Source organism: Struthio camelus, chromosome 3 (assembly GCF_040807025.1).
Source record: "Struthio camelus isolate bStrCam1 chromosome 3, bStrCam1.hap1, whole genome shotgun sequence".
Lineage (NCBI taxonomy): Eukaryota > Metazoa > Chordata > Aves > Struthioniformes > Struthionidae > Struthio > Struthio camelus.
Window position 1 is genome coordinate 107,625,184 of NC_090944.1, and position 27,150 is coordinate 107,652,333.

Below are 27,150 nucleotides of genomic sequence, written 5' to 3' on the forward strand. Positions count from 1 at the left end.
GCCAGATGCAGTTGGCGTCAGATGTACGTCTAACTTGAATGCATTTGCTTGCATTTCACCCACAGATTTCATAGATAGGAGGCCAGCTGGGAAGATGTCCTGCAGAATGTCCTGAAAGTGGAGGCTCACCAACATCATAATATTGGTGCAGAGGAGCTGATGGAGTGAGACCTTACAAAACTAGCTGCTGCACAAATACAGTGTAGAAGGCAGTTCCTGCCTAGAAGAAGTAAAAGGTTGGAACTGGAAACAGAGAAGTGCAATGATTGCCTCTGGTCATTCAGCAGCTCAGAAGGGAAAAAAAAAAGGAGGGGGGGAGGGGGCGGGAGGAATTGATTTGACTCTGAAGACACTTTAAATACAAACCTACTGATAGTCCCTCTCCAGTAAGCCCTTCTGTTTCACTGCTAGCATGAAGTGCCCACATCACAGATCATCATTTTGCATATGAGCATGAGGTCACTGCAGACAGCTACATATTGGAGTATGGGGGCTCTTCAATGGGAGCATCAGGTTTTCAAGAATGATGCAAGAGTATTTTTGTGTCAGGCAAGCAGTGAGATCTGGATCTCTTTAGTTACCCATAACTAGGTCATCAGAAGCTAGTGCAAGGCAGTGCTTGGAATATCACCCCAGTCTTCTCCCACTCCATCTGGAGTATGGACTGGGTTGTGTGAACAGGCAGAATGTTTGAACGGTAATTTTTCTAAGATTAGGTGCTACAGACCAGATCTTCATCATGATCGTGGCTAGGGGCAGCTCTGCCCTTTGGACAGTTACTGAGGTCAGACTAGATAGCAAGGTACTCTTAAAGAACCAGAATGAATTTACTGATCTGTTACATTTAGGGAGTAACATCTACTCTCTTATTGAACCTCCTAGTTGGGAAGAGTAGTTTTTCTGTAATAGTGAAGTTAGAGCTCATGTTGTCAGAGTTTAAAAAAAAAAAAAAAAAGGACAGTTTTTTCTGGTTCATTTGGGTAGGATAGCTTTTGGAGAAAACATGTGATTTGGTCTAGTTACGCTTTGTGGGCAGCTGAAAAGGATTTTGATACATCTAATGATGTGGGGAAATAGCTTGTTCTTCGTCAGGCAAGGAATATTTCCAGCCAGGCTAAAATTTGGCTATCTACCAGAAGGGTGAGGAACACAAGTGCAGACAAGCTTGAGCTAGCTTTAAATTATCTGGTAAAGTAGTCTGACAGTGCCAAAGAGTTTAACATGGGATAAAAAATGACTGGAGTGTACATGTAGTTTCAGTGATCAATGAATCCTCTATAAAAGGCCACCTATGAATATATTTCTTTAATACTTCTCTTTTTAACCTAATGGGCTGCCTCCTCTCTACAAGAGGGAGGATATTTCTTCATATCCGGGAATGTGGCAGGGCAAGGCCAGATGGACAGTGCTTATGAAATAGAAAGAGGAAAGACAATCTTTTGGCAAAGACTATGCAAAGGTCATATCATACTCATTGTGCGTCATGAGAACTTTCAAATTACTTGTATGTTTTTAGGTGAAATAGGTCTAGGGAGACTACAGCAGATAAAAAAAGTTTAGGCAACTAGCTAGAGACAGTTACGCAATAGCCCATGGCTTCAAACAGATTTTTACATATGCCCTTGCGGCACCTCATTTGTAGCACTTTTTCCTTTACAATGATTACTATTTTTTTAACTATTGATCCCAGATCTAGCTCAAATCTGAGCTAAGCAGATAGAAGTGAATGGAACACTATGTTGCTTAACTTTGTTTTTCTGTTATCCCGTCAGGTGTAAGTGACTGATTGGTTTCAGAACTGTAAACGCGTAGAGAAAGGAATGATGATGCATTTAGTGCTTGCAGGAAAGCAGCCTTGGGGGCTTCTCAGCCCAGGGTTCTCAGAACAAGCAGCCATCAAACCACATAGCACTGTACATTTAGTTCCCTCCCCTCCTTCCCAGCCCTCCACCCTTCATAAAAATCCATCAGAATTTTTACTCCAAATTGCCCAGAGATGTGCACTAGTACCAGACATAGACAGACAAGACGGATAGTCATCATTTGGCCAGGTACAGCTCATGAGTAGCTCACTAAAAAGCCTGCTGCGATAAGGGAGGGAACTACTGTGGCTGTATTGTTCCAGTCCCATTTCCCAAAACACTGAAAGAAATAGTAACTTGTTTATAATGATGCATGACATCAAGGCAGTACAACACAGCAGTACTTGAGAAGCAGCTGTGAACTCCATGACCTCCTTCCAAGTAGAAAGTCTTCAGGGATGTAGAAGGCTAAAGCCTTTATTCCTTCTCTAGTTCTCTAGAAGAAAATATTTCTATTTCTGATATTAAAAAAAAAATGGGCAGAACCACAACCACTTGCCACACTCGAATCTGTTTATTTTCTTCTCCCTTGGAGATGGTCCCTCTGGCTTAGGAATGAAGATACCTCACTTACCCGGAAGCGATGGAAGTGATATGTCATTTCATTCTGCAAGAGGTTTTTCGCACAAAATGGTCCATGTCCAGGTACTGGAGCCATTTTCCTTCAGTAAGCTACAGGAACAAAAATTTCCATTCCTTACCTGTGTCATACCATTTTCATATTACATACTGATCTCTCCCTTCGCCTTTACATATCCTGTTTGAGTGTAATTGTAAACCGTCTGGCCTTGTGGGTTCACAGCTTTGTTTTTGATGCACTCTTTGTTTGCCATAATGTCACAGATGCTCTTCTAAATCCCTTTGTGCTACATTGCAATCAATCCCATCTTCGTTTGATGGTGCACCACGTAAACTTTGCTGCCTGTTTGAATGCCAGATATATTTCTAAGCAATAGAAAAGGTTTGCTGATCAGTTAACCACTTGTACTTGCCCATTTTACAGTGCAGGAAAAACAAGAGCAATCCAAACTTTAGCAGAAAAAAAGCCAAAACAAATGACAACCAATCCTGTTATCCTGATAGATCTGCTTTAGAGATGTAATCTAATGTACTTTCCACCCTTTCTTCCCTATTGGCAGCCTCTTCTTCCAAAGAAAGAAATAGAAGTCTTTAGCATCGGGGTGGGTGGCTTATGTCTGGGACGCTAAAAAGTCTGAGGACTGAGCTCTGCTGACGACTAGGCTGCTCTGTGTACAGTACACCATGCACAGAAGGCAACAGCCTTGCGTTCTGTTGGCCCGAAGAGGGAAGAAGGCTTAGAGACTTGCTGAAAACAGCCTTCGATCAGCTGTACACATCTAGACAATGTTGTCTTTAGTGTCCCAGATGGTCCCAGCTGTTGGCATAAGCAATGACAATGACAGTCACTTCTTTGCGTGAGACTCACCGCATATGCCTCATGTGAGTCCAATTTTTCAGCTGCCTGCTGATGAGAAGTGAAATTCACCCAGAGAAAAGCTGTCCTTGAGGCCCACAGGATCTCAAATCCTGTGGAAAAAGTCTTAGTGGGGAGGATTAGTCGTATGATCACTTCCGGCTACTATCTAATTTTATCTGTGTATTACTGATACCGCACGTCATTCTTTTTATCATGAAAACCCCTCGACAAACAGGACTAAAAATAAAAAGCAAGAGCTCAGAGTTGGCACGAACCCTGCTACGCGGACTCCAATTTGTATAGCAGGAACTATAATCACTCTGAGACGTGCCCAAGCCCTCGGGCATCCCACGGGATTTCAGTCACTTGTTTACAAGGTGTTTTGATTTGCAGCTGTTTGACTACTGTGGCATTTCAAGAGGGGGCGGTTTGAAAGGATGTTGTTACTTTGAACGTCGGGATTGGGAAACGGGTATAGAAAAATCACACAAGAAAACGGGCGCGTGCTGTCTTTGTTCTTCCCCCCTTGTATCTGAATGATGTCAATACTGGGGAAAAGAGCTCCAGGAGGAGATTCAGAGACCAGTGCTCTGGAGGGAATAAGCAGGAGACAGGTAAAGCCCTGAAGAGGGAACCGTGCCCTGACCTGCCATACCAGAGTGCTCCACATCTGATTTGGGGGGGGGGGGCTTATGCTCCAGAGGGAGGAAGGGAACCATCCAAGCCCACAGATCTTCTGGCTTTTCTATCAAGGTTGCCAGCAAATAAATCTGTGACACAGACACCTTTAGAAACTGGGCTAAAAGCCATCACCTGCTCACTTCAAACAGGCCAGCAAATAGCCAGCAGCTGAAATGGATTTGGTCACTGGCTCAAAGTAATTTAGCAACTTAGAAGGCTCTTTCTGTCATTCCTAATCTCCTGACCTGGACAGTTCCTCTTTCAGAGTTGTACTTTCAGAGTTGTATTGAGTTAATGCCCACCTTCTTCTGGGCCCTCTTTGGATAATGGATTCAGATATGCAGAAAGAATGTAAAAATCCAGTTGTTATTTGGGATCAGTGACTTGCACAATAGTGCCCATGAGTATTTGTTTAGCACTGTTGAGAGCAAGAACCCTGCTAAGTTGTAACAAGCTGAGAGATGGAAAGCAAGAAGATAAAATAGCCTGCCTGTTGTAAAACTATGTCCACTGAACTGAGTGCATTTTTTGGCTTAGGTAGCTGTTTGCCTGTTTTTTGTGGGAAACCAGGAAGGGGACTGGTAGAGCTTTTCCCAGGGTTTAGAGTGTTATTTTCTTGTTTCCACTATTGGTTTTGTGTGCTTTAATTGACAGTCAGTCATGTACAAAATACAGTGCCAAGCTGAGATTTAGCTTGCAATCACTTAAGTCTGCTGCCCCTCTCTCCTTTCCTATGACTTTTTCAAGTGATGATTTACTTGAACTGTCATGTGCACATGAAGAAGCATAATTCCTGCCACTCTTGGATACAAGTCCCTTGGCTGCCTAGCGTGTGCCAGCAACCTGACCACACTTTTTTGGCTAAATAGCAATCTTCTCACTTCCTGAAGGTAAAAGAGGCTTCAGCACAGACTGTAAAGCAGCGTAAAAACGGGAAGAATCAGTCAGATTATAACATGACAATTTGTTGCTTTTCTAGCTGGAAAAAAAAAAAGCCATGTTTGATTCTGAGTGACACTGATCGTTTTGGCACCAGCAGCTTCTCCGCTGGAGACGTGAGTGACTTCTCTTTTTAGCAAGCATCAGAATTATCTAGGCTGGCACTACAGTTCATCACACTTCTTGCTTTCTCTAGGCAAAGTTGAAGGAAAAATTTGCATTTGCTTGCACCTGCCATCAAGGATCTCAAAGTACATGACTTATCCTAGCCCATACAATAAATCTCTATCAGAGGTCAGGTCAGAAACCCTGACTCCCTCTCCTTTCCTCTAACCAGCACTCTTATCCCCAGGGCTGGCTATGACTACTACCATTAGCATGTGTTATACTGTCACCATCCTGCCATATATACACCAGTTTTAAACTCCCTGTTTTTCACCCATAGCTATGGAAATCTGTCTACAGAAAAGGCTGTAAGAAAGGAAGACTGGTGAAGTCTATTCTAATCCATGGTGTCTATATTTATGCGGCCCTTGTCACAGCAGAGCAGAAAATGTCACTGGAAAAGTTTTATTTTTGCCAGCAGGCAAGAGGTTTAAAAAGAGGCAGTATAACCTCTATTCGATGATGTTTGTACAAATTTTTAACTGCTATTTAATTTAAAAATCATCTTTAATGTTGATTTATATTCCTGACAGTAAAGTCAGGAGGTTGGCAATTCCATTCCATTTCAATCCGTGCCCTGACTGAGGCAATAGTATAGATCAAAGAAAAGAAGTCTTGCAGCACTAACACTTTATCATCCTGAATGTTTTCAAGTTCTCACTCTGATATTCACGGGCAGATTATGTAACTACTAGATTTATATTTTTCAAGGCCGAATAGTAGAAGATTGAAAGGTTTGTATCATTAAGAGGAAGTATTTGGAAATAATTGAGTTGAAACAAAGAACAACATATCAAGCGAACACTTGACATGAACAAGACTGCTTTCCTTGAGATGTCGTGTTGCTCCCATCTTTTATAGGGTCAACCATTTGTTTTCATGCTGTACGATATCAAATTAACTGCATGTTGTGATATATTCCCAGTCTTGCTTTCCATCTAAATATGTCAAGTTGACATTTTTATTGTCATACTAATTGTTAAATATTCAAGGACTTGAATTCCTTCATTAGCAGTTTATCTAATTGGAAGGAGAGAGAGAAGTAAGCCATGGATCTATTGCGTATTCTTTAAAGGATAATAAATTCTTGATTTACAGTTCACTATCTGACTGGTCAGAGGAACATCAAAACTTGTTTTAGTGTCTCCCGCCACCCCCACCCCCCATTGCTTTTGCATAGGATCTCATACATACTAATAGGTTGAATTGCCTAATACCTCAGAGACGTCAAGGACATAGCACTATCCCTGCTTTACAGGAAAGGAAACAAAGACAAATGAAGGTTAACAGGTATGCCTAAGGACACACGAGCCGCGGAGCAGAATGCAGCGCTCCGGCCACACGCGGTGCGCAGGACCGTCCTCACTCTGGCAGCAGCTGTTAGGCTGTTGCATCCAGACACAGTCCCCCCGCACAGGGCTGGTCCTCGCGAGCGACTCCGGGGCTGCGGGACCCACGCCCCACACGCTTCTGAACCAACCCCAACATGGAAGGATCCTGAAATTAGGCCGATGATTTCATACCACGAGCTTCATGACAGTTAAATAAATAAGCCCTGGATTCTTTCCTTTAGCCCGTTAGAGGATACCAGACTCATATCCTAAACATTTCTACCACAAACTGCGACAGCCCGAGTTTCTCTTTGTTGACTTTTTTAGTGAAGGCTGAGCTCACATAAGCACTGCAGAACTGCGGGCTAGATCAAGCTGTTCCCTTGCAGGCCTACAGACTCTGTGAACTCGTCAGAAATCTCTATTTCCCTATTTCGTTTCTTCGCAGCTGAAATGCCTTTGACAGACGCGTGTGTGTCGGGGGGGGGGGAGGGGGGGGAGGCAGGGGGAACTGTACAGCGCCGAGCTCACCACAGCCCGCACCCGCCCCACGGCCGCGAAGCCCAGCCGTTAACGGCCGCCCCGCCCCGCCCCGCCCCGCCCCGCCCCCACAGCAGCCCCCTGGCTGCGACCGGCCACGCCCCAACCGCCGCGCGCTGCCGCGCCCCCCCCCCCCCCCTCCGCGGCCTCGGAAGCGCTTGTGCCGGCGATCCCGGAAGCGGTGGTGTCTCCGCAGTTAGGGCGGGGGAGGGGAGTCGCTCGGGCGTCCGCGCGGGGACCGGCGTTATGTTTCTAACGGTGGCGGCTTGTAAGTGGCACCGGGAATTGCTGGCCGTGCCGGCGGCTGCTGCCGGGGGCTGGGGAAGGCGTGACGGTGACGTGGGCCTGTGCGGCGGCGGCGCGGCCTTTCCTTCCCCGAGGGGCCCGCGCCTGGCGGAGGCCTTGCGCCGCGCCAGGACTACATTTCCCAGCGTGCCTGGCGCCGAGTGGCCTCGTGGCCGGGGGCGGGGGTGCGTCGGGAGGTGCGAGGCGCGGGAGGGGCGGGGCAGGACGAGGTGCCGCCATGATGGTGGGCTGGGGGCGGTGGCGTCTGTGGGTGCGAGGCGGGGGTCGGGGGCAGCCCCGACTGTGGGGAGGAGTAGTGTCCGCGCTGTGGCAGGGGTGGCCAAGACCGGGCGACGGCCCTGGAGAGTCACCACGCCGCTTGAGGCAAGGGAATAAAACTTGGCAGAAGCACCGTAACAAAAGATGTAACTGCTTGTGCTGTTGGCTTGCTTGGGTTGCACACATCAACAGGTTGGTTTTTTGCCCCGAATAAATAAAATTAGCTGTTCCTCACTGTCCTCCAAACCCAGCACAGTACTGTCCCTGTTCTCATAAAAGTGAGTCTCGAGGAGGGATTTAACAGAAGGGTCTGTTTCAGGACGAGTGTGTTTTGCATGGGGAGGGAATAGTGAGGTCGATGGGAGAAGTAGGTAACAGTGTTTGTGACTAGGGGTGTTGGCAGAATGCAAGATCGTTGTGATAATGGGCTGAGGTGAGAAGCTAGAGGGAAGCAGAACTGGAGAGCCCTTACGCATGAGGTGGAGAAGCTCTGTCCTGAGTGGAAAAACAGGAAGTCAGTGGAGGGAGTCAAGGTGGATGGAGACAGAACATGAGGCAAGCAGCATGACCATCACGATATTGGGATAAGTTTGGTGTGTGGTGAAGGACCCACACGAGAGGAGATTGCGTGGAAGCTAACGATGACCAGACCAGACTTTTATATGGACAGAATATAGATGAGCAATACATATGTATATATTTTTAAAACACTTATGCTTGCTTTGACTTGACCCAGCTGACAGGAGAAAAAAGGGTAATTTTGCCTGTTTCTTGATATACGATAGACCTGATCAGGGACTGGTGAAAGTTGAAACTAACCTGGCAAGAAGGTTAATTTCATCTGAGATCAGCTCCCTGATCTGGTTCACTGCACGGTTAGGCAAACCCTTGTCTTGGCACAAAGGAAAGGAAAGAACCAGAGCAGGGGAGTGCCTAAGCAATAGGGGAAAATGGGGCTGCAGCTTTCACCAGCAATATGGATCGTACCTGCTTTAAGTGACTGTGAAACTATAGCGTGTTCATATTCAGTGTTGCAGCGTTATATTGAAAATGTCCAGATGCTGCAACAAGTAAAATCTGTTATGCTAGACACTGCATTTGCGCAGATGCTTTTAAAGGCAGCATGATGAAAGAAAGAGCAGGCAACTGGAAGTACATAGATAGGAGGACAAGAGACTTTTCTTTTGTGATAGTAAATCTTTTGCACAATCTGTCTGGGGCTCTTGCAAAGGCAGGCAGTGGAAAACTCTAATCTTTATATGTTGTATGTACAGGAAACAAGATAAGATAACTGTTTCTTTTTTCTCCTTTTCATGCTGCAAAAAAAAACAGTGGCCAAGAGCAAATCTAAGTAAGTGATGTTTTACTGACCAGTTTTTGATTTCTGCTACCACCTTGTATCTTGAAGTGACTTAATAAGATATTATACCTATCTAAGATGTTTTAATATAAATGAAGCAATTGCAATCCTTGAGTCTAGCTGCATCCTTCTGTGTTCCTCTGTACATGTGTTTGTTTCGCAGGTAAGCGCAGAGTGGTAAAACACTTGGGTTCTAAAATTGCAGCAAAGGTAGGTTTTGTTCTGCAAGGCAGTCATGTGAGGCTGAAGTGTAATATCCAAAGCGCTCCGTGTAGGGAAAGTGAACCTCTGTTTTTATGATTACAGAGAGGCTATGCAGTAACTTCATAATCTTCCTCGTTTACTTTTCATGCTTTTTCAGCTTCTTGGGGCTTCCTGTTGTTCATGGGTAGGACTTATGGCAGGTGTTTTGAACCTTGTTTCCCTAATAGATAGGGTGTAGAATGGTTCCTGAGTTTAACATGTGAATGTTGATATGTGAGGAGTGGAAGGGCTGCAGTTAGGATTTTGTGCATCTTGATTTGCTCTTTAGTTCATTTCATGAAAGGTGTTAGCAGGCCCTGCAAAAAATTAATCACAGTCCTATAACCTGAGAAGAAAGCTGATAACGTTTAAGGGTTGGAAAGGAAGAAATACATACTTTCAGCACATGAACAGTCTTACATCTGCAGAAGCAAGGAGACATGATTATGTAGATTACGTGTATGTGGAGAGAATGACTTGCATCCAAAATGCTATTTATAAGAAAATTAGCTAGACAAGTCTAATAGGCTGAAGTGATAAATATCAATATCTCCCTGTCTCCCCGACTTCTAATTCTCAGAAGCTGCATTTTTTGCAACCATATAATGTTTTGTACTTCACAGCCCTGGAAACTGTGACCTTTGGTACTTTAAAAATTTTTTTGGAATATTTTAAAAATTAGCCCCAAACGGAACTGCTACCAACCACTTGCTGGGTTTGAAGAGATTCTTCTGCTACAGGATTCCTGCATAATTGTCAGGTTTTGAAGTTAGGAACGCATTTTCCAAGTATGTGTCTGACAGAGAAGAAAGCAGTTTGACATCTTAGCATTGTACCATTATCTGTTTGCAGAAATGAACACAGCAAAGCTGAATGTTCCTTGAGGTGTTTCCCCCTCCCCCCCCCCCTTTCTCTTTTCTTCTTATGTTCTTTGGGAATATGTTGTCTTCTTACATTTTTTTGTGCTCCCCTTGGATTTTTCTCCCCTGGCCTGAGTTTATTCTTCGGGTTTCCGCTGTTCTTTTTTTGCTTGTGCCCACAGTTACATTTCTTCATTGGGCAGCAAGTTTTCAGAACAAGGTGTACTGTTCAGAAAGGATTTGGCCTAAGGTATTAAGAATTTCAAAACCTGGTCATACTGATACCACAAGTCCAGAAAGGGGAAACTGCACCAAGAGGCTTTGAGGAAGTGGGTGAGGTATAGGGGAAGGAGTCTGTGTGGTTACTGGTGCTACGCATCACACCTGCAATAGTGTCCAGGAGAGGAGAGTAATCAGGGATAATCCCTAGACTATGCTTGGTCAGTTTGTTTGAGGGAATTCAGTGGTTGTATTTAGTGTTTCTTTAAAAGAAACTTAAAAAAATTAGATTACAAAGTTGAAAAGGGAAGCTCAAGGAAGTACCTTGGTGAGACCTGCACAAGTGAGGAAAAATGGTTGTCTTCTCAAGGTTAATTTTGTATTGGAAGCAGGAAAATCCAGAAAAGTGAATGGGTGTGCAGAGGTGTGTTCATCACTTTTATTATAATAGAAGTGAAAGACATAATTTACAGACTAGTTAACGGACTTGACCTTTCCAAACTTGAGATGATGCCCTAAGTTTCTGGAGAGTTGCACAGATTTTGGAGTACTTCCAGATTGGTAGGGGGACCTGGCTGCTTTCACAGTCACATTACTTTCCCTGCTCCCAGGGATACTGTAGCTGCTGCTAGTCTGTTCTGCAAACTGAGAGTCCTCAAGGTTTTCCCTCTTCAGTCAGGTTAACTTCAAATCCTGTATCTCCAGAGGGACAGATGATGCCATGCTCTGCTTTTCCTTTTTGCATGCCTCTTCTTCCATTGTATCTGCTGTGGTTCCTCTCTGCATGTGGAAGTGATGATATATCATCTGCAGCCTGAATGTCTTTACCTACCTATCATCCTTCCTCTCCTTCCATTATCTTTTAAGCCATAGCGACTCAATTGTGTGTTGATTTCTTTTTTTCTTCCTTTCCTGTTTTTCCTTTTTTTTTTTTTTTCCCTCCCCATTGTTTTGTGGAGGAACTATTTCTCTCTGGTCTTGTATTCTACTTAGGAGTTATTTACTTAAACTTGATGCTGAAACTTATGGTTTATAGTGGGCTCTATATCTGAATTATGAAAAGTCTTAAAGCTCCCATCCAGAATATCCATAAAAATTTGAAATGAACTATATTTTGTGAGTGTGATTGTTCCAAATTGTTCATGTTAAAAGTTTCTACATTTGACAACACCCTGACAGACACGTGGTGGCCATTGCTGTGTGCTTGTACATTGACACGGAGATGTTCCTTGTAACTTTAGATACATTCTGGTGAGGATGACAAGCGCAGCAGAGACAGGCTACTGTTTCAATGTCAGGAGACTCCGGCTACAGGAAAAACTGGTCCTGCTGAGATACGATCCTCTTGGTAAGAGTTTGGGGAAGAGGTTGGCCTGCTTTGTATAAGCTTTTCTGACTATATGTTAAATGATTTGAAAATAACATAACTTTTCCAGTTTAAACAGAATATGTCATAACATGTTTCATCCTCAGATGACTGTATAGTTGCTGTTCTTTATGACATTCCACTGGGAAGTAAACGTTGCCTTCATTTTACAGTTTGTGGCACTGAAACAAAGTAATGACTTGCCCAAGACATCACAGTGTCTTTGATGACAGCTATGCCACATGTCAGTGGCACAGCAAAGTGACACAGGAGTTCTTTCATTCTGTTTCTTTGTGTGGGTTGCTAGATCATGCTACCTCCAACAAGCAGCCACGAAGTATGCATCAGTAGAAATGTTAAGCTGCCATGGGTGCTCCAGACAATGAACTTTGACCATCACTTACAAAATGGACTTCTTTTAAGACATAAACACCAGTTCTCCCTTTTTCCTCCCCCACAAAAGATACTCTTCTCCAAGTGAGAGTTTGTTGGTTCTTTTATGTTCCTCTGGTCCTTGCAAATTTTTTTCAGTCTGAGAATCTGATTTGTTCGGAGTATACAGCACTTGCCAAGAGTGCCTTTTACTCACAAAGCTTTTTGAAAGGTAACTTAGAGCTCAAGTTTCTGCGGTAGGAACCAGTCTGTAGCTAACATTAAAAAGGTTAATTTGGGGAAACTTAAAAAATAAACCAGACCAGGCTAGAAATAGCACAGGAGAATTAATGCAAAGAAGGATTATTTAAATCTATGGAATAAAGCTACTGCAAGTGTATAATATAAAGCATGGCCAGTGGTTATGTGGTTCACTTTTTTTTTTTTTTTTTAATAATTTTATGTTCTTGTTAGATGACTAACCTTTTATGCTCTGATAGAACAGTACAGGAGCTTTACTTCAGGTGAGACAAACTTCCAGAGAAACAGTATGAGAGAAACGCATCAAAGTATTAATGCTGACCAAAGCTGTTGCTCTTCTGAATTTCATACAGAATGAGAATCTGAGATCACTGGGATTATTTTCTTGAACTAGAAAACAAGTTTGAATTACTGTTCCCTGTACTGCATCAGAACATTGTGCAAAATGTTCTTCAGAAGTTTCACAATTTGTAGGAAATGTGACTCATGCTACGTAGTAGTTACATTGTAGAACACGGTGTAGGTTGTTGAAGTAATAGAAATTGGAAATAATGAAGAAAAAGAATCTCTGATTTTCTTTGTAGCCTATACTAGAACACAAGTGAGAAACTGATGCAACAAAGTGATGCATGTGTGAAGGAAAGTAAATTTGGGCCTAGGTATCAGCTCACCTCAGGAATATGTTAGGAAGCGTTTTCACTTGGCACGTATTTTCACCTTGTGTTTTGTACTTTTTGGGAACAGGGGGGCCTCCACAGAGTGAATCTTTTTAGTGAAGTAGTGGCAGTAGTGCAGAAGTTTCACTACTTCATAACTGCAACAGAATGCTTAGTAAGTTGCAATATTTCTTAAAGTGAAACTTACGTGGAGGAAATAATTCTGTTGCTTTGTGGATTGTCCTTGTATAGTTGTCAAAGGAAATAATATGTTGAGGTTTAATTGGAACAGTGGCACTCTTCAAATGGTATTGTAAATCTTTGTGTTGATTCTTTCACATTAATGCTTCAACTGTGCTTGACGTATAAGTAAATGGCTTCGTTAACATCATTATCAGGTGTTGGAGGCAGGCTCGGTTTGTGGCTTATTGAGAAGTTCACATGGCACTCAGTTAACTTTTCTGTTGGTATGTGAGACCAATCAGATACAGCTTGTAACTTGTAATTGTTTGGGCTCTGAAGTCAAAGAGTACTAGAATGCAGTAAAAACCTATTTTTGTCCCTATGTTGAACAGCTGTGACTCAGAATAGTCACAGGGAGCAGCTGTTGAATGTTTTCAGGCACTTAAATCCTGATATTTATTTTCACAGAGGTAAAATAGACCTCTTAGGAACTGAAAATTACATGCGGTAAAGCAAAAACACTGCTAAATTCCTTCAAGAGTTGGTTAACGACAGCACTGTGCAAGTCACGGTTGCTCTATGTTCATTTCAGTACAAAGGCAGTCAGGAGAAAGGGATGTAAGTAAGCTTGTTGTTGAATTGAATCTTAATTCTTGCAGTTTCTTAACAAATTGTTCTTCTCTCTCTCTCCCCCCTCCTCTCTCTCTAGCAAAAAAGCGTGTCCTCTTCACAGAGAAGAGAAAAATCCGTTCTATCTGAACAATGACTGGACTTGATTTATGCATGAGGAGAGGACGGCTGGGGGGAGAACCGGGTGAACACTGATTCAGAAATCCTGCAACATGGGCTGAAAAGAGGAAATGAACTGGGATCACCGTCTCCTGTGATTTGAAGGCCATTGTGAATAAAACAATGTAGAGAGAGAAAATTCTTAATGTCTGGACATAGATCATCACAGCAACATTTATTTATCTTTTGAGTTATTTTTACAGTCCTCAATTAAAAAAAATTAAATAGCAAATCCCATTGTCTGTGTTTTCCATTGTGAAAGAGGCTGTAATCTTCAAAGGAACTATTGTTTTATAAGGCAATAAAAATTAACATTTTCCACAGCAGGAATTCAATGGCAGGATTGCAAGTTGTTCTAACCTACCGGCCACAGATTCAACAGTAGTGACCACAAATTGGTGTCATTCCTTGGAGGGGTAGTGTTGTACCAGTTCCTTTTCTGGGTAAGGAAGGAGCAAGGGGAACCTGGTGAAATAAGATGAGCTTTTGCATAACCTAGGACCAGAGTCAACAGGTCTTTATATCAAGCCAGGTAAGTTGGCCATATTTTTTATTCTGGATTTTTGTCAGGCATGAAGAGAGCGGATCATTACATTAGTTTTCTGATCAATTTTATTGGAGGTTTTTCTTCTTCAACTCTCTCACCTATGTTTAGAGCAATATGGCTAGAAATGTTTTTTACAAAGTCTAGTCCAGAAGCATTCTTGTACTTGTCTCAGCACAACAAACCTTCTACAGGCTGGCAGAACAGCAGAGCACAGGGCTGCAGCCCCTATCTGAGGGGCACAAAAATAGACAGGCCAGAGCTCAATATACAACGCCTTGTTAGGAGCGGAACAGGCTGGGGAAGAGCCAAGTACTTGCTGTGAGTAGAGCTGCTCCTAAAATGCTCAGTGAGTCTGGTTTCATTAAATGCTAACCTCAGTGCTTGCAGCTGAGGACCGAGGTGATGGACAAAGGTTACAATCTCAAAGCTAACACAGTGTTTCACGTACTGGCATTGTGTGTCAGTTCTGATAAAATCAAGCAGAAACACTGCTAGGAGCCTGGTACCCTCCAGATGTTTTGCTATAAGCTTTGCATACATCTCGGGCAGCGTAACACATTATGTGGGGTTGTCACCAATGTAACGGTTGTGCATGGGGCCAAAGAGAGACCTGCTGTGCCGTGTTTGAAAGACCCTCCACCGTCCTTACTATTGCAGAACAGGAACTAACAAGATTTCTCAAATAATAGGGAAAGAGACTTTGCCAGTCTTTCCAGGCAGCAGAGGAGAACCTCTGTGCAGTTAGGAGAATAATGCTGTCTGAGATAAGATAAAATCAGTACATTGAGCTAGACAATGTCAATTAGAAAAGGTCCTGAGGCAAGTCCTTCCTGTAAGGATATGAAGATTGTGTCCCTGATGCCTGGACGCTCACTGAAGCAACGCAGTTAGACTTCCTGATCATTTCCTCCATGGGTAATTTGGGATAGTAAGCCAGGTAGAAGGCCAGTGCTCCCACAAAACTATCTCCAGCTCCCTAGAATACAAAAACAAACAAGTTAACTGTATTCACAGAGGGAAGCAGTTTACTGGAAACAAAAAAGTTGCAGCACTGATTGCAGGAGTCGAGAAAACGTTCAGGAGTTGAGTTCAGTTTGCTCTTCTATGCCTAGGAAATTCCGAGGTGTTAAACTAGTGCCATGATGCTACCGTTCTTTTTGTCCAACTGTTTAATCAAGGTACACACTATAATGTGGCTTAAAGGAAAAAATAAAAAGAAATACAAGTGTGTTACAGCTCAGATAACATGTTGGTGTAAACACTGCTTTTGAAACTTCCTGCTGTTGGAGTGCCTGATTTTGATTTCTCAACGTGTTTCATTAAATCTATTTTTCTCTCATTTAACTTCTGTTTTTCATAAAGGGCAGTGGTAGAAGGGAGAGAGAAAAGGGGAAAAAATAAGCCATGTGGCTTGTGGTGTCTGTAAATTCCTAGTTGCAGAATGATACATTTTGATGCCTCCAGAATTCAGCAGTTCTTCATTAAAACGTTCCCGTTAATGAAGGTCTGTGCTCTGTATGTCATTTAAACTCCTCATGCCTGGGACAAGCTTTGCCACCTGTGCTGAGTTTGATGAGTGCGGGGGGGAAGGGGTGAAGGAAAGTGTCATTCAGCTTGAATGCTTGGCAGTCAGGGCCTTCCTAACTACCTGTCCCCACTTCTCGTCTCCTATGAGAGCTGCCCCAGGCTCTGTTCTCCCCCATGCGAGTCCCCAGCAAACAGGGAGCGGGTCTTCCCCATGCTGGCTCTGGGCTCGGCCTGACCTGCTTTGACCCTCTACCCCAGAAACCACTAGTTTTGCTCTGATCAGCAGCGAATGACGATTGTTTGCCTCCTGACTGCTTTTTAACAATAGCTCTTGTTTCGCTATGTTCAATGCTCTACAGTGTTCTGAACAACTGGCAAAATGAATCATATTTTAACTTGATTTGCACATTTCATTCCACCGTATCTTCCTCCCCTCTCCCCCCTTACAACTGTCTTGATTTCCAAACTAGACTGATAACACAGTTCTTGTCGGCATGGTGAAGCTGGTTCTGAGTGTCTTTTTTTTTAATCATAGTTTTATACCAGCAAAAGTGTTATGCTGAACACACTGGTAGTATCATTTCATTCGAGACCCAGCAATGGACTATCTCCCCTGGAGAGGGTTGCCTCTATAGTTGTAATAAAACCCTTTTGAGCACCCAGTAGGCCCCAAGACACAGGACAAGAGCAAAGGTTTGGGCAAAAGTTAGTAAAGATAGCGGAGCACAACTTCTACCCGGAAATTAAGGCTAGCAAGTAACTTTCCAATGTTGTGTTCTAGTGGTTCTCACTACTAGGGTCATAGTTATGCCAAAATCAGCAGCAGAAAATACCATTTCTACAGAAAGCTGCTTGTACAATAGCCACTTCGGCAGGGCAGCATGGCAAGTGCAAGGGAAGCCTGCAGAGGGTAAGCATGGGGCGCGGGCTGCTCACCACTGCGCCATGCCTTTCCTCTCCTTGGCCAGCCCTCCCACAGTTGTTTGCAGTGCTGCTACAGCCAGGAAACTCCCTAGTTAACTCTCTGCTAACCTGATTTTTGGATGCTATTTTCTGTGGTGTTTACACTGGGGTACAATGTAGAGCAGAGTCTGGCAAATTACAAGTTAACAACAAAAGTCACGCTTCAGCCTGCAGCTGTAGCAGCACCTGTTTCAACAGCTCTGCAGGCCTGAAAATACAACTGGCAGGTGAAGGTTTTATCAATTTCTGTTGGGCTTTTGTCTCTCTCTTCTGGTTTCCATAGTGCTCCCACAATGGCAGGTGGAGCGCTAACAGGTGACTGCTAGTTAAGCATTGCCAGTATCTTTTGTCTGATACATAATACAAAAATCTCTGGCCCATCTTGGCGTTTATAATCTAATCAGTGCCTGATTAATTATTAAAGCTATTTTGGCACCGCTGTTACACACAGAAGTAAAATTTGAGCAGGCAGATCTGTTTGTTAAGCGGAAGTTCTAATGGGAAAAAAATTGCCACTTTCATGTCAAATATTTCTCATAAAGTGATCACTGGGTAATGGCAGAGGCCAAGCATTATTTTAGTGAAGAATACTCATAGCATCTGGTGTCAAATGGCATGACCTAAACCTGGCAGCAGCACGGGATAGAATATTGTCTTTCTGATCATCCTTTTTTTTTTTTTTGGGGGGGGGGGGGAAGATATCTAAATATCATCCCAAGTAATTGCTGCACTGTTTGCTATTGGAGCAAAAAGACTAACTACACATCACCCATGTCTTAGTTTGGATGACAGCTAGATGGAACGTAAGTTCTCCCTTCAAAGCTACTCTGCATCTCCACTTGTGGATGATGCTCGGAAGTTGTGAAACTGCTGTGGAGCTCTTGGTCAGGGTTAAACAATGTTAAATGACTAAAAAAAGGGTCAAAAAGGCACAAACAGCAGACTTCCATGCAGAATGGAAAAAAGGTTTCCTAGAAGAGAAAAGCTTGTATAGGATGATTGGAGAATATGCAAAAAGGATTTGAGACCATTAAACTTTCACTACAATCTGCACTTTCCATACGTAGACTGAAGAAGTCATTCTTTCCAAAGAATAGCTAGTATAGATCCCCCAAGGGAATCATAAATTCAGTTTTCGCTAAGTAAACATTTTCTATGTATGTAGAATGTTCTCAATAAAGGAGCTCCTGCACTGAAAACAGTGGCATGTATGAGACCGATTTTGTAAATACCCTGTTCAACCTCGCTTCTGATCTGTGCAGACACAAAACTGCCAAACACGAATTCAAGAGCAATAGCAGAACTGATTCAGCTGCACAGTTAGCTGCTATAAGAACTATTTTCAGCCTACAGAAACAGACCTTCCCTCTTTGGTATTGTCCATTACACTACATTGGGTTTCTTGGATTCAGAAAAGGTCAACCTAGAACAGAATAAGGAACAGTCTCTCAGACTGAAATGAAGACTGTTCAAACTCTGGATTAGCAAATAGTAGTTTTACATTTAGCTGTTTCAAAACCTGCTGTAAGTAAAAATGTAACTTTGCAAAAAAAAAAGAGTTTTGATCATGACCAGTAAGATGCACTTATTCTACTCACTAACAAAATGTAAACACAGAATCGATACCATAGGCATAATATTTTACATTCTTCAGCATTTGTCTTCAAGGAATCCTAATACCTTGCAGACTTTGAGATAATCCTCATACCATTGAGTGCCCGGGGACAATTCATTCTATAATGACAAAAAATATAACTTATTTAACCTTTCTTTAAAGCAGGAGATGCTAGTTGGTATGAAATAAAATAATGAACTAGATAAAAAACTGGTCTGATATGGTGTGGCAAGTTCTAAAGTGGAAATGTTAAGGTTTTGACTAAGTTTTATGTTTTTTCAGCAGCTTTTAAAACCTATTTATATTCTGTGCCACTAGTCTGGAAGGTCCTTGTTTTCCTGTGTGTCTGGAAAAGGGCATTTGGTTTATTACAGTCCAGCACTGATCAAGATTCTGTGCCTCTAGAGAAGAGAAAACCCACAAAAACACTTCTATTTATACCTTAGCTTTTGTTAGTCCTGATTTGTCAGAAGCTGGTTCACTACTGTAGTATAACTATTTTTATACGATGCTGCCCTGGGAAGCTTTTTAAGGAAAGTGCTTTGTAAGTGGAAACTACATTGTTCAACAGTTTTATTTCCAGCAAGTAAAGCATTTTTCAATCAATCACGCTTAGAATAATAAGATGCATTTCACTTATACAATAAGATGACTTGTTCACCAAAAATATTCGGAGGCCACGAGGCTGAAACACACTGGTGCAGTGGCCGCACTGCTTTTTTCCAGGGTGACCTCTTACTCACCCTTTCCCCTTTCAGCCTATCCTCTTGGGGAAGAGTAATTGCAACTATGTAAGAAGGGGAGGGGGTTTGGGCCCCAAAGTCTGACATTGTTACTGAACTTCAGAAAACCTTGCTTGGGTGATTTTCAAGTCATAGTTCACGTCCAGTCTATGTATTACATGGATTCCCTTTAATACATTGTTAAAAGCATGCTATCAAATCCTAACAGAAACGATGCATTGTATAGCAGTGCAACAGAAACATCAGCCATGTCTGTAACTATAAGCTCCTCATTTAGCGAATAAATCAAACACTAATCAAAAAATCATGGAAAAGTGCATTATAACATAGATTCAGGAATATTTCTTGCAATAATGCTTCCAATCTGCCGGGAGCGTTCACAGCAGTGCAAAAGCAAACGAAGCCTGAAGATTACGCTGATTTAGTGCAGTCTAAATAGATGGCAATAAAGAGATGCCCAACTATGTTGAAGGAATTGGGCCTTGGAGAGTTCCTGTTTTATTTATATCACCTCATAACACTGCGGTATTGGATTATGCTAGGATGTTACCACTCTACGCCAGGTCTGCCCTAACATTCTTTGTTGCACCACTGCCTAGACGGTACCCAAACTACGAGTTAGCCCTAAATAACACAAAAATATCCATCAGCAAAGACATTTCCTCAGAAGTAGGGAAAGCCTACGTCTTCATACAAGAATCACTGGGTGTGCTTTGATGCAAGGTTACAAGTGGAGCTGGAGATGCAGCTCCAGCCTTCAGGATACATTCAGACACTCTTGTGCCAAGAGGGTCTATGTCTCAGCTAAGAGATAATTTCAGAAAAATGCTCAGGGAGTGAAATATCCCTTGGTTGTTACCAGGGCTGAATCAGCTATAGGGCTTTTTTTTTTCCTTTGGCCTTTTTTATGATTTCCCTCTCTCTAAAACAGCCCATGTTTATCCGCTATGTGATAGAGAATTTTTTTTTTCCTGGAAAATGTCACTGGCTTGTTTTTTGACTTTTGCATTCATTTGCCCGTGTAATACTTCTTTGTTTGATTTGGGGGGGGGGGGGGTTAATCTTTTTTCCCCCTTTTATGCTTTCATTTCACTGGACAGAGATTTTGGCAGTTGGAATTAAGATTAAGTCTTGAAATTAAACTAACTTGACTATCTTCAAATTATACTCTAAGCTTGAGGCCTAACAAGGGTAACTACTCCAATGGTGTCTGAGGCTCCTGAACCTGCATGGACGGATTGCTGTCTTCGTAGCAAACCCCACAGATACCAGCGGGGCTCTGCAAAACTCTTCTTACAGGACCATGCCCTCAGTTGCAAACCTCTAAAACCTGAAATATTTTACAAGTTTTAGAGAGGCTAACCCAGAACAAAAAGATAAAAAGTCCTTAAAACTGAACTACCACATTCTGCAGTAAAAAACAAATCAACCTGAAACAAATAGGAAGGCTAGCCTTTTCTTAGCGCTAGCCTAGGCTTCTGAAGTAGTGGTCCACACTAATCGGCTTCTGCAAGACTACTTGAGTTGAAGAGAAAGGAGGAGCACTAGGGACATTGTGCCTCACGCTTTCAGGGTCTGGATCCATGACTGCATTAATGTGCTTAACCTGTGCTCTGAAAACTGAGTGTGTATGCACTCCTTGTTATTCAGACAAGCCAGAACATGTTACCTTAAGCCAAAGGAAAATATATAGAGAAAATCCATGGTAGCGGTGATGGCCTTTTCCTTTCTTCTTCCCCTCTGCCTTTCCCAAACACACATGGAAACTGTCCGATGTAGCCTACACGCTCCAGATCAAATGATGGGGAACTATTATGATGCTGTCCTACCACACTCTCCTTCCTGCTAGCCATATGCAAAATGGCTGTGTTTAGCCCTGTTTAAAAATGAAATACGGGAGGTATAAGCTAACACATTTTAATTTGTATTCACTGTAGGCTGAGAGTGCACTCCTAGTTCCAGTGAATCAAAGTGCAGTTTCATAACAGTCTTAAGTCAGTCGAAGGTTATGCTGTTGCTGAAGCACAGTCCTCGCTCCTGTTTTATCCTCAGCACACGTTCCCACGCCCTCCCCTACACGCGATCTAGCGCCTATGCAGCCAAGCAGTGAGGCAGATTAGTTCTCAGATCTGGTTGAGGACTAATGCAGCCAACACGGACCAAGAAACGTTAGTTTCCACTCAGATCAGCAAGCTGCTGTATTACCACATGATAGCTAGCCTTGATGCAAAGGAGAAAGAGGTCAGTTAGAAACACTCCCTTCAGCGGTATCATGATCTTGGATCAGCTTAAGCCGACTGTGAAACCTCAGCCTCAGTCAACACGAGGCAATTCATTAACTCAGTTGTGTATCTATCTGAGTCGTAATACCCTGGCTCCTAGTTCGCAGAGGGAAAGCAATCTTTTCCACTCTCGCCCTGTGGCTCAGACGGGAGGAATGAGGGAATGACCATGCTTCCTTTCTCTGTCTTTTCCAGATCCTGTTCTGGGGGGCCGTGGGAAGGAGCAATCCCTGCCTTTCTTGCACTGATGTTGTGTGCTTCTTGCATAGCCATGCATGGGGAAAATTTCTTGCTCACCTACTCAAGCTGAACAAGGGCAGCGTGTCATCTAGTCCTTCACATCTCTTGAGAGCAGAGAGGTAACTAACTACACCCACTATAGACTGTCAGTTGGGAAACATCAAAACCAAAGCACACCACACAATGCTTCACATCAGCCGTCAGGAATTTTTACCCACTTCCTGACAGATTTCCTGATGGTTCATTAACAGTGATTAATCAGCCTGACCGTTAACCCCCTGCATTCCTGAGAGATTAATCTTGATACAAGGTCTCCTGCACACATTTTCTTTCCTTTCTGAAACATCCTACTACATTAAGTTATTCACTGATTCTAAAAAGATCAGAGGCAAACATTACAGAGGCAGCATGAATTCCCCTGAAAAGTTATCTGGTTTGTGGTGAATGTTGGAAATAAAGCTCACAACATTCACAGCTCTGGGGTTTTTAGTTTGCATGCCATCTGAAAAGCACAGCTGAAAGTGTCTAGAGATCTGGTAGTATTTTGGAACATGATCCTGATTTACATTTGCAAAGCCCTTATAGAGCATCTGTTTTGAAGGTAGGTAATACTGCTCTCATTTCACATTACAGGAAATGAACAGAACTTAAGATCAAGAATTTTAGAAATAGCCACTCAGAGACATCTATGGGCTCAGTTCAGAGGTCCTGATCTGGCATGGACTTTAAGGGGAGTCACATGATCTACAAATCCTTTGAAAATGAGGCACAACGTGGGAACCCCAAAACAGAGGCATCCAAAATTAGTAAATAGACCTCCATGAGTTGCTCGAAGCTCTGCTAGACTCTCAGTCAGGATGAGAACACCGGAGCTCCTGCCTCTCTGTTTACAAGAAAAGCACTCAGCACGCCTGTGAGGTGATGACATTCTCTCTGTGCACACTGATAAAACTAGGGAGAGAACAAGGGAGAGCTCCGTCTGCCTGGGTAATAATATTCTGCTTTGTCACTCAACAGAGGGGAAGAAAAAATGAGGAAGAACTCAGAAACTGTTGAACACCTTACAAGTTATTCTATCTGCGTTAAAGACTAAATCCAGAAAGCCAGCAAAGTAGTCACCCACAGAGAGCACTCTGTTTTCTGAATCATCAAAATAAGTCAGTGTGTTGATGCTCATATAAACTCATTTCAACTCCAGATAGTATTAATGAGAGGTGACAAATTTCTTTGTTACACAATGGAGTAAGCATACTGGACAGGCACTCCAAACTCCATTCTGGAAAAAATGGATTCATCTGGCTGAACCTACGACATTCTCAACAACCAAACAATTCACCACTACTACGCTACCAGAGTGACTGAGATATTTTTGCAAGGAATATTTCAGCTTACGATGCATTTCTGTGTAAAAAGTCAGTTTAAGCTACAATTAGCTTTGGCCTTGGTACCTGCTTCTTCCTTGGCTTCACATCTGAGCTATGATCTGTGACTTCATTTCACTTCATCTGAAACTTTATACCTAACAGGGAAAGTCAAAAACAGCAGAGGAAACCCGCTATGCTTGTTTTCTGTTGAAGTACATGCAGGAAACACATGACATACATACATAGAAAAAACAGCCCTGGACAACTCTCATTACACTTTAGCTCAATGCAAATCTCTCTAGCGGTGGCACTCTTGCAAAGAACAGAATATACGCCACAATTTGTATTATGTCAACAACAGGGAAGCATGCAGACATTGGTGCTAACAGAAATAAGATGGGCTTTCAGTTGAACATGTTACAGGAGCTATATCTAACCTTCTCAAAGTTTGAGCACGCTTGGAATCAGAGCCTTGGTTGAAGCTCAGCACTAAATATAGCAGCTTCTCAGGATGAAGGTTGAATTATACTTCTCAAACTGGTTTATCAAGCCTCAAGAGCACACAGTTACTCTCCTGCTCTAATCAAAAGCTTCACTTATCTCACTTCCTTGAGGAGTACTTCACTCCCTTCGTTACTCATGTCACACTCATGCCAACTTGTAATTTCTTCCTAACAAAGCTCGCACTTATATGTTAATTCACAAATTTCATTTAATAAACAAATGAAGCTAGAGCCCAAGTCCTGCCCAGAATATGTCACGTCATTCTGATAGTACACTACAAACACTGGCCGTGGGTTTCCCTTGCAAGTGGTGAGCTCCCTAACTAGGAGAGAACAGGCCAAACCGTTAGCGACTGTGCCACCAAATAACATGTTGGGGCTGATATGGCTTCAGGACCCCAAAATCTAACAGCTAAGCCAGAAGGGGGATTTGCTTGCTGGGGAATTCTGATAGCCACATGAGGTTTTTTCTTCTCAAACTGAATATGCCAAAATGCTCTTACTGATCCCAGGAGATGCACTCAGAATGACACAACTGCCATCTCGCCTGGAACTGATCAAAAAAACATTTTTTTTTGCACGAAAGCTCCATATGCTCAAATGCCTCTTTCAAAACCACAGCATCTAGCCTTTGTTGGCCGGCCACTGCTCCCGCCTACCTCCAAACTACATATCCTGGAAAAACAAACAAAAAAAAAAACTTGAGTTTTTTTGTCTGAGCTCACTCTAGCACTGTCCTCTTGCCAACTCCCTGCATTTGTTTTTCCTGCTGAGTTCATCTAATCTTTTTGATGAGTACTCTAGTTGAATCTCCTCTCTCTAAGTTCAGCAAGATGTGACCTGCAAGACAGAACTTCTGCTCTATTCAAGAATATGGTTCTCTTTTACCCAGCCATTCTGCAGTTCTTAACCTGCAGGTCTTGAGTGCCAAGGGAAATGACCAGAATTTATCAGAGAACAGGGTGCTTTGCTCCCTCATGGTCTTCAGCAGTAGTTCAGCCCAATGCCACAGCTTCTGACAAAAATATATTCTTTGCAAGGATTCCCCAAAAAGGGATTTTTCCAAAGAACGTATTGCCTGCTTTATGAATTCAGTAGCAAAATCAGTGACACCAGCCATGAGGCACGAACTTCCAGAGACTTATTTTTTCTCTGTATTTCTCTGTCTATTTGCATTTTCAAATGAATAAAAATAATACACCCTATAACCATTTGGGCAGCTGAGAACATCACTACCAGAATTTGGGAATCTGCTTTTCCACAGCTGAGTTTTTCTAGAATAGCTGATTTTATACCTATCTGTCTAGCTATAAACACTCAGATACAGAAAAAAACCCTGAGCAAAGTGACAAAATCAGCATGTTCAACTAAAAACTGGCCCTTAAACACCCATTCTCATAGGTTACTGCTATTGCTCACTGAAATGTAAGTTTTTTGCTTCCTTTCATTTGGCTAGTTGAGGCTGTATAATATTTTCTGTCTAGGGGACAGGCTAAGAAGGATTAACTCCTTCATTCCTGATAAGAAATAAAACTTCTGGCATGTTCTGTGGTTAGAATTTGCAAAAGCAAGAAGCCTGATTTCCCCATTATTCTCATTTCTCTGTTCTTGTTCTTTTGAAAACCTAATTATGCAATATCACCAATCCAACACAAACCTGCCTGGTTTTTCTGCAGTGACCAAAATTACTTACCAATGAAAACTGCTGGGGGAAATCAGGACTTACTTCACTAGCAACATTATTGCAGTTGGCGTTTCTGTGTACTCTGAAGCAAGCAAGAGGCCCTGGAGCCAGATTTACCCTCTCCCTTACTATAATCAGAACTGATGTGAACAGAAGTGAGGAAAAGAATAGGTTAGAACAGGTTCTACAATAGCTTGGATGGTACCTGGTTCTGAAGAAACTAGCTTTAGAGAAGAAAAGGAGGCTTGTGCCATTTATAAGCTAATAATAAATGCAAGAAGTAAAAAATGATGAGTCGTTTGGCCAAGAATACTCTACACTTTTACACAGTGGATCATATTTTCACCTTACTACAGCTCTGGCCAGAAAAAGACACTTGGGAAGGTGACGCTCTCGATGTGCCAGAAGCGCCAGCTTCTAGCAGTTATTTTTAACTGCAGGAATTTAATTGGCAAGCATGGCTACACACAGTTGGTCTTCCCTCCTCAATAATTCGTGCAGATCAGGTATCCCAGACTGCCCTGTACCATTATAACCAATGCTAACTTGTGTGCATGTGTTGAGGGTACAGTATCTGCTCGGAACACACTGTGAGCTACAAGTCCAGGATGGAATTTGCCCCAAAACATGGCCCTGTGTTGGCTTCATCATAAAGACGAGGAGAGCAAATCACAAAGAGGGATGTAGCACATTCTGGTGCAAAGATTTTGACTTGCGTTGCAAGCCTAGTCAGCCATACTCTGTTCTCAACCTGTATAAATTACACTTTTGTTTCAATTCCTAAGGCAGCCCAGAACTGCAAAAAGATATCTTTGAGGTACTTCTGAACTCAGCCTCCCTAGATGTCATCAGAACAGGATGCAAGGCCCAGAAGTTTGATGCTGCATCCTTCTCCCACCTTGGCCCGACACCAAATAAATGCTGCCAGCATCCCTACTCCTTTCTGTCCAGACTCACCAGTGGGTTATATTCCAAACTGGAAAATTTCCCAGTATATGGTAGTAGTGCAGCCAAAGCTCCTGTCTTCATAGGACAATCCACAATTGCACAATTTCTTTCAGCCTCTCCAAGAAACATGCAATGCAAAGCAGCTCCTACAGTATTGTATACTTTCTGATTTATGTAGACATCTATGATGGCCCTAGATGGTCACAGCTGATATCCTGACAGCGTTTTTCCTCCACTCCTAATTGCTCTTGAAGCACACTTGGCACTTCTGTGCAAAGAAATAGTCATGTTTTTATCAAGGGAAGCAGGCCGGACTTCCACAGATTGCACGTGACCAGGAGAGAGCACAAGGCAATCCCTGTGTCCTTCTGTTCCCCATCCATAAAACAGAGGTAAGAACAATACTTTACCTCATGTTGTGAGTACAAACATATTCAATACTGTAAGGTGCTGAGCAACTTTACACATGTGCATTACTGAACAAGGCTGTGGGAGGAGACAGGACAACATGCCATGATCTGATGGTGACAGTGTGTACCTTGGCAGCAAAACCAAATAATTCTTGGTATCCTCAAGTAACTTAGACAGAAATTCAGTTTTACTGTGAGGTTTTGTTGCCTGGCACTCTGAAACCTAAGAAGGGACTTAGAAAACTAAATATTGGTTTTAAACCTATTTGCTATTCTGTGTCTTTATTAAGTACCTCCTTGTAATTTAATGCAATTTGTGGCAACTCCTAATACTGCTTTGGGCCCACTTCTCCCTGTCAGCTGTATCTCTGTTAAATTATGCATTTCCATCTGGAAAGAAACTGTACAGGACTGTAAGCTCTCCTCCACTTAGAGTCAGGAATGGAGAGGGATTTAATTAGATGCTCCGCGGTTGAGCAAAGAGCTAGAGCAAAG

General features: G+C 42.7%; 1 protein-coding gene and 1 non-coding gene across 3 annotated transcripts in view; one reads left to right on the forward strand and one right to left on the reverse strand.

Moving 5' to 3' along the window:
• The first annotated feature begins 7,572 nt into the window (after nt 1-7,572).
• LOC104144972 (uncharacterized) lies at nt 7,573-11,550 on the forward strand. Its single transcript, XR_011140353.1, has 3 exons — nt 7,573-7,712; nt 8,853-8,871; nt 11,444-11,550. It is a non-coding gene; the product is annotated as an uncharacterized protein (transcript).
• Nucleotides 11,551-13,985: 2,435 nt separating this feature from the next.
• Nucleotides 13,986-27,150, reverse strand: part of RBKS (ribokinase) — a 69,521-nt gene continuing 56,356 nt past the window's right edge. For both annotated transcript variants that reach the window (XM_068939589.1, XM_009676254.2), the window contains exon 8: nt 13,986-15,352. In XM_068939589.1, the coding sequence (XP_068795690.1) occupies nt 15,179-15,352 (174 nt within the window). In that variant the 3' untranslated portion in view covers nt 13,986-15,178. The remainder of the gene's footprint in view (nt 15,353-27,150) is intronic.